General features: G+C 39.2%; 1 protein-coding gene across 1 annotated transcript in view; it reads left to right on the top strand.

Moving 5' to 3' along the window:
- The window catches only part of CNTNAP2 (contactin associated protein 2), a 1,195,621-nt gene that overhangs the window by 1,107,548 nt on the left and 75,417 nt on the right, over window positions 1-12,656 (top strand). Inside the window, exons 19-20 of the mRNA XM_064443813.1 lie at window positions 8,798-9,043; window positions 10,441-10,574. Coding sequence (XP_064299883.1) covers window positions 8,798-9,043; window positions 10,441-10,574 — 380 coding nt within the window. The remainder of the gene's footprint in view (window positions 1-8,797; window positions 9,044-10,440; window positions 10,575-12,656) is intronic.

Here is a 12,656-nt window from a genome sequence, read left to right as displayed (position 1 = left end):
AAGTAAAGGACTGGAACATCTTGTGCATGTTGTCAAACGCCCTACACATTTGGAAGAAAAGGATCCTACATTTCCTTTCTAATAGCAGCTCCTGGAATCTTATACGATGTCCTCTTGGTCCATGAGAGAAGACTGGATATATTTTCTAGGTACAAAGGACAAACATACAGTACTAATGACAGCAAAATGAATACTGGTGAAACAGCCAAGTCTATTTTAGTTTTAAAAAAATTTAAATAATTTATACAAATTAGAAAATCTGTTGGACAATAGCAGGGAATTTTTCCCTGCTTCCCTTGTAAAATAAAAATGTTACCTAAATTAATTTTTAGTTGATTTGGATGAAATATCACAAGTCTGATATTTCAATTCATTTTTCATTAACACTTTGACACTTTCCCCTCTCCAAAAGCACTGAAATTTATGTGAACATGCTTTTAAAGGCTGTATACTCTGTTTTCAACCAATTCCATTCTTTATAGCAAGGATGTAGTTGAATACTGCTCTGTCATTTGTGGTTTTCTAACCTGCACCACAGTGGGTGAAAGGTGGCACAATATAATACCTTTCAATATACCACAGTCTTCCTGTTGATTTTAATTGGCTACAGGAGGCTTTTCTTATCCAAAAATTTTATTCTGGTAATCAAGTCGCTTCCCCGTGGTAAACTTCTTGAGGTTGGTTACATGCTGAAACTGCTAGCAGAAGAAGTGATAGGAAAAGATCAAAGAAAAAATCCCCATCATTACTATAAGGAAATCACCATACAGTAGTTCATAAGTAATAAACACATCTCTCAGTAAAAACAGGCCTTGCATATTGTGGATATTTTTGCCAATTATATCCATCCTTAGAGCCATTGACTGATGACTGACAAGAAATTGCATTGTCTCCAGCCTTATTAGCAGCAGGTCATGTGGTTGATGTGGTAAGGGCCTGGAAATTACACTATTCTTTTACAAGGACAAAAAAAGTACAAATATGCAGTCTGACATCTATTTTAACTTTACTTTTGTTTTGTATTTGGGCATATGGAATTGGTTTCACTTCTTTCATTGCTTAGAGAAATTGTTCTGAGGAGTAGCTACAGCGTTTCTGCAGTCCTACAGATTGCATTCTGATCTTTCCCTGTCCTTTGCTTAAGCATAAATTCTCTTTTTTTTTCCTCCCACAGCTGTCCTATCATCATAAAAGCATTTCAGAGAAAACAATTAAATTTTGTTCCTTTAAAAAACAAACTCTTCCCTTTCTTTAAACAGAAAGAGCTACGGTCAAATGCTGAAATGGCTATGCAGAGCGTGTGGCAGCACTGTGATGTGCTGCCTAGGGAGAAAGCATTCATCCTTTGGGTATTGAAATGGTATGGATCAACAGTAGGAGAAGAAATTGCTCACCACCAAGAGAATGTGGCCAAAAAAATAAACCTAAATAGCTGGTATTGTGACTCATGTGCCTTCAGGTGTGCTGGAAGGGTGAAGTCAAATCTTCCCAGTTTCTATGCAGTTACTCAATTTGCATCAACAAACACCAAGGAGATGAGCACAGTGTATGCAGTCTTTTCTTTCTTTCAAGTAAAGCTCAGATTCACAGTGTGAATTATTGCAATCCATATGCCAGTGCCTGAACTGAACTCCTTCATGTTTGTTTTTGTATTTGCATGAACCCTGAAAGCCATTACAGTAGTATTGTCATGGTCAGATATCCTTCCTTTCTTGCTCCCTTCTCTGCCTCAAAGTGAAAAAATCAGCTTTTTACTAGGCTGAGTGGATGCAAAAAAGACATGCCAGATCTGGTGTTATGGCACATGGGTGAAGTAGCTCTGCACCCTTCCACAGACTGTTAGAGTGACACCTGACCATCTCCAAATTCTGCCCCAGTTATACACATTCAGTTCCCTTTATTTTGCTGGTTCTAAATAAATTTCAGTGCTTTGCTGTAAGTCATGGGGAGGCGATTGTTGAGGTGGTTTAAGGTAACTAACTTCTTAGTTTTCATTGTTCATAATCCCAGAATCTGGAAAATCAAGGCAATATTCTCTCCTACCCTTCAAAAAATTCTGCTACACACAACATGATCATGATCTGTTAGCCAGAAGTTATATCAGAAATTTTCCTTGGGTTGGGAATGTTAGGCTCCCAGTCTGGTAAGCCTGAATGCTGCAGTCAGGTTTTTCTACCTGTAGATCAAACTACAGGACTTGAGTCTTAGCCTCTATTGAGTAAACATATATACTTAGAAAAAAATACATACTCTTTAAAGCTATTCCACTCTGCTTTGCTGGCAATACTGCTTTATTGAACATGCACAGTTGTACATTAGTACTTTGAAAGTTGCATATCACCTAAGTTGCAAAAATTCTTTTATTGGAAAAAAGTCTTTTTTTCTTTTTCAAGCAAAACAAACCCTCTCTGTACTTCTTACATATCTCAAAGAGATGTCAACCTGATTATAAACTGAACTTGCCAGCCCACTTACCATCCATAATAAACTACTTATAAAATGCAAGGACTTCTTGTTCTATACACAGAAGGAAAATAAATTAGGGTAGTAAGTTAAAAATACTAAGTCCTGGCTCAGAAAATATCATAAACTTTCAATTACTTTGTTAGCTAACTGTAATAGGCCTGCTCTGGTGTCATTTTTCAGTGAATGCAGATGTTTTAGGGAAGATGAGTAGAGCAACTTCAGCCACATTGCTGCACGCCTGCGCAAAGGCAACTGAGAGATTTGAAGTTCTCACACCAGATACCTGTGTGCAATATTTATATACCCGCATGCTATTGGAGTAGTATTGGCACCTCACAATCTGATAAGGTATTTATCCTTAGAGTAGCTCTGTGGTGCAAGAAGGTGTTTCTATTATGGTAATGCAGAGAATGAGAATGAGCTAATGAGTGAATGAAGGAACTGCTCACTTTTAGAGTGGATACCTGTGGTATAGGAAGGAATTGAAGCCAGATCTCACCTATAAAGGCTGTCACTCTAAATACTGTGCAATCATCTAATGGCAGTCTGTAATATTTCCTAAAATGGCTCTTGCAAGGCTGCAAGTTTTTCTGTGAGGTTACCTAAAGAGCACCTCTAAAGACTCCCTAGCAGGAAATCATGAAACCTGGTCTGTTGTATATTTGACATTACATTTTTCTTCATCCATCCTGTTTTATTTGATGTGGGGTGGGGATGGGGGTGGGGGTTATCCTGCTGCCCTAGACACCAGTTCAAATGGCTGTAGCTATAGAAAGATCTATAGTAATTTCACATCAGTGCAGAATGAACCGCAACTGTGATTTTCCTGACATTTTTAGGTTTTTCTTAACATGTGCACTTCTGTCCAGGTAGAGCAAGGTAGAATAAAAAGCACCTGTTTTTTACAGGGCTATTGCAAAAGAAGGTTCAGAGCTCAGCCTTGCTTAGGTATGCCAGACTGCTTCCCAGCAGAATCTACCTGTCAGCATTGACTAGGGAGGCTTGAAGGTGTAACGAATCAGGTGGCTCAATACCATCTTCTCTGGCACTCATCCTGTTCTACTGAAGGTGTTGGGATACTTTGCATGGATTTATGATCAGGCCCAAGAGTTTCACTCGTGCACATTATTTTACATATCCCCTGATTCTGATGGTTATTTGTTCAAGAAAGCATTTTTAATGCTGAGCACTAATATATTCATATATTCTATTAATGCCAACAAGCAATAGCTGTATTTTGATATTTTACTCCACATGTAGAAAATCCAAATGTGTGTCACAAATTATTACAGTAATGGCAGCCAGAATAAGAGACTTGAGGATGTAGGACAAAACGTTTAAATCCCGACTTCTTGGTTTCAGAAACTAAATACTGTGAGCCTGAAAGTAGAATTAAATGTTGAGTGAGCTAGCCAGATAAATGATAAGCATTACCATCTTCAGAGCACTCAAAGTAATCTCTCTCCCAGATGAACAACTGTGAGATTCTGACCCTTTACTGATGCCCTATGGCCAGGATGATCTCAGCAAACAGTCTTAATGTTTGTGACCACAGCCTGGAAGTAGCTGCAATTTCTGGTGCTCTCTAGCACATTTTAGCAACAAGCCAGACAAGCAAGCTCTAGTTAATCTATATTCAATATTCATAACTATATGAGAAATGGAAAAGGCAAGAAAATGATGCACTGGGAAAGAGGTTTTGTTCAGCTGTCTAAATTGCCCTAACCATTTTTGTACATGCACTGAGTGTCAGAACACCTCCAGTAACTGTCCTTGCTTAGGATTTTGAAAATGCTGCTTTTCACATCCAGAACTCCATACAGCAAAGACTTAGCATTGAGCACTAGCAAGGAGCATCACAGAGTAAAAATTTTAATATACCAAGTATGAGTAGGGCCAAGGAGGCATTTAGGGCCTCCAGATGGGACATGCTCTAAGAGTGCGTGTCAGTCAGCTTTGTGAAACAAAGAGGAGGGAATCCTTCTCTACTGAATTTTTCATGTGTCCTGACCAGGCTTCATATTTGTCAGGATTTTGTCTCCAGCTTCTCTGAGGCAGGGATTTTACCCATTACTGCCCATTAATAAGATTTCTTTTTGAAGGCCCAGCCTCCAGAAAGTCAAATACAGCAATACCAGAGAAGCAACAAGTATTACTTTCTCCTTGGTCCCCAGGTGAAAGGTGACACAAGCCAGGTCTTGAGTTTACTTGGAAAAATGTGAAGTCATAGTTGTGAGACAGTGATAGCTGCCCTACTGCAGAAAGTAGATTCTACCTCTTAGAGTGCCACTCTTGAAAAGCTCCTGTGTCAAAATTGGGAGTTTTTTGAGGGGTGGGGTTTTTTGATAGCTCCACAGATCTGTTGCTTCTTTATTTATTAGTAGTAATATCTTGAATTTGATTCATGACAATCATATCCTGACTATCAGTGCAGAGCCAATTCTATTGCCATAAAGCCTGCTGAGTTCTGTGTCTTTTATGTATGCCTCCAAATAGAAAATCATGCTGAAGCTGTGTTCAGCCACACCTGTGCAATGCTCTTCACAGATGAGGAAAAAGTAATGGAGAAAGAATACAATTTCTGGGTGTGACTGAATGTATGGCTACCAGAATTGTTAGAATTGCCTGAGAAGACAAAAACCGATACTGGTGTTTCACTGATGTTAAACGAGCAGCAGAGGAGAATCAGGTTCTTAGGCCTACAACACTGGCCCAGAATTGTCATGAGATTGTGGATTTTCTGTAGGAGAAATGGGTTTTTTTTGTAGCTACTTGGCTTTCCCCCCAGTCTTTCAATACTCTTGATCCCAGACATAATGAGAGTGTACAAAAGTAAAAGTAGCTGAGTGGGGAGAGGGAGACTGGTGAGATGACCAAAGAATTGTAACCTTCAAAATGTTTGTCAGTTCTGGGTATATGTGCATTTTGTGTGGAAGTTTTAGACCAGCTTTTGCTTGAAGCTGGACAGTTCTGTAAAATATGTGCAGTTCACACTGGGAATATGCACCTTGCTTGGTAAAATAATTTCTGCTGATACATAAATCTTGTTCTGGATTCCTCTACAAAGCAAGCCCAAACTATGTATTTGCAAAGTCTGTCAACAGAGAGTGACCACACTGCATATTGGTGTAGAAATAGGCACTGCTTTCCAAAGAAAATTGATCTGTTATCACCACATTCATTTCCCCAAATCTTCTGCCTCAAAAGGGCAGTTTGCAGAGGAATGCTTCACTACACTTTATGCCTGATCTCCCAAGACCCATTTTTTCAGATAGCATTTGAAATATTACAAAAGAAAGCAGAGGGTGGTACATGGAAACATCATCCACATTTCAGCAGCAGGGTTTGTGCTGCATTTTGCTCGTTCTATTCAGGCAACTTGAATAGTTTTCTGAATGAAGGACCTAGGTTTTCCTTTTATCAGAGCTTCATGAAGATTATACACTTGTGACCCCCAAGTAGGTATTTTTTTCACTGATCAGTCCTCAGCATTTCCAAATTATCTTATACCTGTATTCAGTAGAGAAAATTATCCTTTTGCTTTTTCTAATATTTCCTAATAGTTTAAACATCCTGCTCCTGTGAGCTGCTGAGCACTTTGCAGCCCTGCTGCAAGGACTTCAGCTTCATTCAGTAAAGAGTGTAATCATGTGCATCAACCTCTTTGCTGAGCTGGAACTTGAGGGGATTCAATATCTTCCTGTCGAGGGCCGAATACACTCACACAGCCAAAGTGAACCTTCCTCTTATCCTTACTCTTGAAAGAAGTGGTGTGCATGTGAGGAGAATTTCAAGGCTCATTACAATGGCTTGTACACCTGTAATAATACAGCTATACTGAAAATTATTTTCTCAGCACAGGTCAAGTTAAACATACAGAATATTATTTGCTCTGTCGTGAAACCCTTTTGGGAAAAAAAAATCTTGCCATTTCAGAGAGCACCATTTAATTAAAGATTTCTTTGTATTAATGAACATTTAAAGTAGCAATTCATAATATTTACAGCTGTGGAAAATGCATTGCACGCTTTCCAGTTCAGCCGAAGAACAGCGCTGAGGTCAGGACTGAAGGCCCCAGCATTCCCAGTGCATGAGTCTCTGGGCAAGCATAGCGCCAGGCAATCCTGAAGATGGCTCTTAAAATAAAAAGCATGACAAGCAGTAAAACAGGCCAGAGGCGAACATAATTTTGCATCAGTATGCTGCGTGTATACGCAGAGCCTCACTAGCAGAGTGGCAGTGTCAAATGACAGGGCTGCCTGACGCACCGGGACCCAGCATGCCAGCTCAGGCAAGCAGCTCTGCTAGCACCACGGCAGCATAACTGATGCAGCATCTGCCCGAGGAGCAGCTTGCATGAGCTAGAAGCAGAGGATGAAGAAGAATAAATTAGCAGTCATAGGGATATTTTTAAGCCAGTCTTGCAAATACTTAGAGCTACAGTGTATACTGCTTTAGATTTGTAAGTGCTAACACTTATTTTCAACACTGCTGTTAACAGCTTAAGGCATCACAATGTGCAGAAGTATTTTCAGGACAGGCCCCTTCGCTTTTAATCCAGGAGTTATTAAGTTGAGTCTACTGGAAAATATAGTTGTTAAACTGAATTGCCTCTCCCTTAACTGTTTCAGGGTGATTTAAGGTTTGTCCTATAAAATGGCAGTTATAAATCTGTCAGAATGATCAAATTATTTATAGCACCTTGGGACCACAACTTGATGCCATGTTTTATACAGCCGCACAGTGACAGTGACTATGATATTTGAGTATTAGAGAATTTTTATACGGTAACATGAAAATATAAAACTTTTCAAGCGCTAAATTAAGCAAAAATCTGGAAAGGAGAGTCAGTAAAGTCTATTATAATTTTACCTGTCTTTTTATCTTTTCTCTGCTCAGCTACTCTGAATAGAGTCTGCAAGCTCATTCTTGACTTGCTTTGTATGACTGCACAGCTTGTAAAATGGACATCTTGCTTCGCATGTTTTGAGACAAAGCCTTTGCTTAGAATTGTGTCAAGACTCCGAATGCTAAAAGGGACTAAAAATGAAATTTCTTTTTAAATAAAGATAGTGTGTTGATTTTTCAGAAGTTTAGGTGGGCAATTTTGTACCAATCTGTGGCAGCTTTGCATCATGTAGGAAGGTAGTAAATGATGAAAGATTTTTTTTAAAGACTGGTCACCTCTTAAGCATTGCTTTATAACCATTCTTTAAATACAATACTCATATGCTATGGTCATAATCTTTATTCATCATTCTTCTTAACTTCTTAATTAAGTTCACATGTAATTAAAACATTTCCTTTAATGATGTTGTCCCAGACAGGAAAGCCTCTCCAGCACCTGTCCAGTCACTAAACGAATGACTGCTATAGGAAGCCAGTCCAGCAATCCCCAATAGACTCAGTAGGTTATACACTACCAATGGTAGGCAACTATGCTGTGATTCCCATAGGAGGCTGTCAAAGTCAGCCTTCACTGTAAGAATGTCAACCCTGAATTATGTTTTTAATGTTAAGAAATAGGCAGGACTGCATTATTGTGAGAAGTAATAGCAATGGTTTTTCAACTGAATGTCTTAATTCTGCCAAAAGTAGTTTTGTTTTCTGTCAGGAGTATTGAAACATGACATTCTGTCTCAGATTGGTTTGAAAACTTTGCCTGGGTAGCACCTTCTGGGAGCTACAGTTCAGATGTCTCTTCCCTTGTTCCCCACTGAGTCAAGCTCCCTAGTTAATTTTATCTCCCATAAGGGCTTCCTGATTATGCAGTTGTCATGAAGGATTGTGGTAGCAGTGGGTAATTTTTCTAGCATTGTGTCCAATCCTGTTTCAAATCTTTCAGGTGCTGGAATTGCTATCATTCATTTGTGAGGTGCTTCCAAATCCACTCAAATCTTCTGGTAGACTTGCTGGTTTCCTTTTCCTTGACAGTGTTTATTTACTGTGCCCCTTAGATCGCTCTTCCTTGTAACTCCTTTTTGGGAACATTATCTGCTGCAAGACCTTAGTGAGAATAAACCTAAAGTGCGGTTCTTCTGGTCTGTAGTATTGATATGAGAAACAGGCATAGACTTTCTGCCTCTTTCCTTTGTTCTGTGAATCAAGGTACCACCAATAAAATGGATATTGTCCTTTACATTCTCATTGGAAAGTAGTGAGACTTTTGACTTAATATTGGCAAAGTACTTAAATAATGCAACAGTAGAAACATGTATATGTTTGGACTGGTAAAGTCAGTAGCAATATGTTTCATCCAAAAGGTGTCAGCAAGTTTAACTTCTCTTTTTCTTTTTCCTTTTTTTTTTTTCTCTTTTTCCTTATGTTCAAGATGTTGGAGCATTTTTTGAAGAGGGAATGTGGCTTCGTTACAACTTCCACTCCCCAGGAACTAGCATGAAGGATTTAGTTAGCCGAATGCTTTTGAGTTCTGCAGATCCTGAGACTACAGCACCTGACCTCAACTTGAATAAAGAAGAGCTCAGCTTCAGCTTCAGTACCACCAAGTCACCTTGTGTCTTATTGTACATCAGCTCCTATACCCAGGACTTCATGGCTGTGCTTGTCAAGCCATCTGGTAAGCAACTGTTCTGTGCTCTCTCCACTGAAGGCATAATTGATAAGAGCACCACGCTGGCATTCAGCTGAAGGTCTGAACTAATGAGAAAGTCTCCTCACCCTTGTCATGTTAAAGTAAAGTACATGGGACCTGAACCTCTATTCTGCTGTACTAAATTTTGTACTGATGTAACGGTTCAATTCAGTGAGGCTTCACTAGCCAACCCTCCCTCTCAAAACAAATAAACCAAACCCCCCAAAAAACCTGCTGTAAGAGTCAGATCAATGCCATGAATTAGCATTATGGAGGGGACAAGTAGGCATCCACACGTAGGCAGCTTAATCACTGAAGTCATTGCAATATCACCAGGAGTCAGTGGGAAGTGTAATATACTGAAATATTCTGAAAATCTGACTACCCAATGAGGTGGCTAAAATATGCATGTAGCATAGTATATAAGATCCTAAACATTTTGGTGATGGTTGAAATTTGGATATGGACATTTTTCTGGCACAGTATTAAAACAGTGTATATCTTGATTCCAAATAGTGCCTTAGTACCCCAAGAAAATCATAGTTAGGATGATTTTACTACCATTCCCTTATACGGGTATTCCACATGCCAGTCAAATTTTTCCCTTCGTGGGGAAGAAAGAAGGTTCATGAGAGAAATCCTGCTTCAGACATCTGAACTATAGTTATAAAAGTCTAGGCCTGCTCTTTTGGGCCAGAATATTTCTGGTTTTGATCAATAATGGGGTCTGCATTTCCCTTTTCAAGCATCCTTCCTTTTAATCAAATAATAAAATCTGTTATGAAGAGCAAACACTTCACTTTTGTTTAGAAAAGCAAAATCTGTCTGGCAGTATGTCATGAATACAATTAACCACTTTTGTCTATACTTTTCTAACTACATATTATTACATTTCCATAAAAGTCCGGATGGTCACCTGTCAACAACAATTAAATGTAAGAAAAAGAAAGTCTCTTGTGTAGATTATGTGTCAATGTTAATTTGTTGTAATTTTGCCTTTATTCAATGCATATCAGTGGTTTATTCTTTAGGAAACATCCCGATTTCTATAAATTCAAAGAATTTTACTGCAGCAAGGATAATAATCTCAACAATAAAGTGCTACTTGATGTGCTCCGATTTGTTTGGTTTGCAATCAGGACTGTTTACAAACACTTTGGTTTTGAGATGCTGGTCATTGTCACACTTCTGGGTTATAGACTGGAAACAGTTTTCAGCCCAGTAGCTTTATAATCTCAAACGCTAGTTCTCCTGCAGAGATCAGCTCTGAGAGCAATTTAAGTGTAAAATGATAACATCTGTATGTGAAAATAAAGAGGGGAAAATAGCTGGTGAATAAAGATTGAAATACCTGAGAGTGCTTTTCACATTTCTTTCACTAGGGAATCTGCAAATTCGGTACAGCCTAGGAGGCACCAAAGAGCCATATAACATTGATGTTGACCACAGAAACATGGCAAATGGACAGCCCCATACTGTTAACATCACACGGAATGGACGGGACATAGTACTGCAGGTAAGCAGACAGTAAAGGTTGCTTGATTCCATTACTTGTAGCTTGTAGCATTTTATATCTTGATAGTCACCATCCCTTTGAAGATATCAGTGTAGTTTAGGAAATGAAAAATACAGTAGACTGGGTTCTGCTTGCAGATTGCACTTCTAGCAGTTAACAAAAGCTATTCTCTCCCTCTGTTGCATGGAGTCATGTTGTTCTGAAATCCTCAGTTGTGACAGCTGGACTTCTATAGGTGTCACTGCAGATGCTTGAGGGCATCTGGCTGGTAGATAGATAACATGGGACTTAGGATAAGCCTGCACCGTTCTGGAGCAGCAGCTGGAAGCCAGGAGGGATACCCTACAGCACCGTAAATGGCAGTACAGCCTGATGCACAGACAACTATGGATCATGCCTTAAGTCTTGAGTCTGCAAATGAGAATGTCTTTAAATATAAATTCACCCTGCAGTCCAGTGAAATTAGAAGAGCTGTTCTGCGAAGATGAGCAGATGCTTAAGTGTTTGTGTGACAGGAGGCTAAGACAGATAATATTATTGAAGACACATAGCTCTAGCTTATTTAGGTTTTGGTACTGTGCAGACAGGAACTTCGTGTCTCCGTATCTCAGTTTACAAACCTTTGAGATAATATAATACTATTTAAATAACTGAGGGGAGCACTGCAAGAAGCAATCAATGTTTCCAGACAGCTTTCTGTCTGTGGTCATTACAGCACTCTGTTTTCATTCCCTGGTTGTCACATCTGCAAACATGGAGATTGCAGCAGCGTATGAGAACAGTTCTGTTGGCAGGATAGTCAGGTAGATGGGGTAGATTAATCTGGATTTGATACTTCATAGGAAGCAAACCAAAACCAGTAACAAATGAAATATAAAAAGAGGAAGTCTCCTTGGGAACCAAGCCAAAAGGTGAAGGATAGTAGCTGTCAGTATTATCTACCTGAAGATTAAAATAGATCCCTGATAGTTGTTGTTTCAAGGCATCGAAAGGAAACCTTTATAGTGCATTACAATGTCATTTGACTGAGGCTTTCAGTACACAGAATAACACTGGATGCACTGAAGTATAATTGACATAAAATTAGAAAATTTGTAAAATATCAGATAATCTAAAAAATATATAGGTGATACATCCAAACACTTTTCAGGCTTTTAGAGGTTGGGAAGGGTATATTTTAATATATGCATCTTTCTTGCATGCTTTTGCATTTGAATTTATTTCTCTTACTGCTAAATGGAAGCTGAAGAAGACCTACAGTTAGGTTGCCTTCTGCTTTTAAATGCTTCTGTTTGAGGCAGGTATGGCATGTTTTCTATGGAGTCATAGCTGGCTGATTTAGACAGCTGTAAAACTAAATAAATTATTTTCTGGAGGGATCAGATGAGATACCTTGCCCAGTTGGAAAATATGTACACAGTTAAGTATCCAAGCCTTGCATAAACTCATGTACATTTAGGGCCCAAACTTTCTTAATCTAGTCAGTGTGCTTAAAATACAGCTGGTTTATGTAATCAAAAAGCAGATGCATTTTAGGCTTATTAAATGAGATGATCTGTCTGATGCATAGGAATAGGGAAGGTAGGGACACATACAAAGAAATTCCAGAAATCCTACCCCTACTGTATTCTGAAACAGAAGATTTCTGTCAAATTTTGTTTAATCTTGTGGTGGGTTGACTTTGGTTGACTGCCAGATGCTCACCAAGCCGCTCTATCACTCTCCCTTCTCAACTGGACAAGGGGACAGAAAAATATAGTAAAAGGCTCATGGGTCAAGATAAGGACAGGGAGATCACTCAGCAATTACCATCATGGGCAAAACAGACTAGACTTGGGGAAATTAATTTCATTTATTACTAATCAGATCAGAGTAGGGTAATGAGAAATAAAAACAAATCTTAAAACACCTTCCTCCCCACCCTCTCTCTTCCTCTGGGGCTCAGCTTCACACTCCAATTCTCGACCATCTCCCCCTGAGCAGCACAGGGGAATGGGGAAGGGAGCTGCAGTCAGCTCATCACATGTTGTCTGTGCCGCTCCGTCCTCCTCACTCTCTTCCCCTGCTTCAGTGTGGGGTCCA

The sequence above is a fragment of the Phalacrocorax carbo genome, chromosome 2, assembly GCF_963921805.1.
Source record: "Phalacrocorax carbo chromosome 2, bPhaCar2.1, whole genome shotgun sequence".
NCBI classification, from domain to species: Eukaryota; Metazoa; Chordata; class Aves; order Suliformes; family Phalacrocoracidae; genus Phalacrocorax; species Phalacrocorax carbo.
This window is presented reverse-complemented; position numbering and strand designations above follow the sequence as displayed.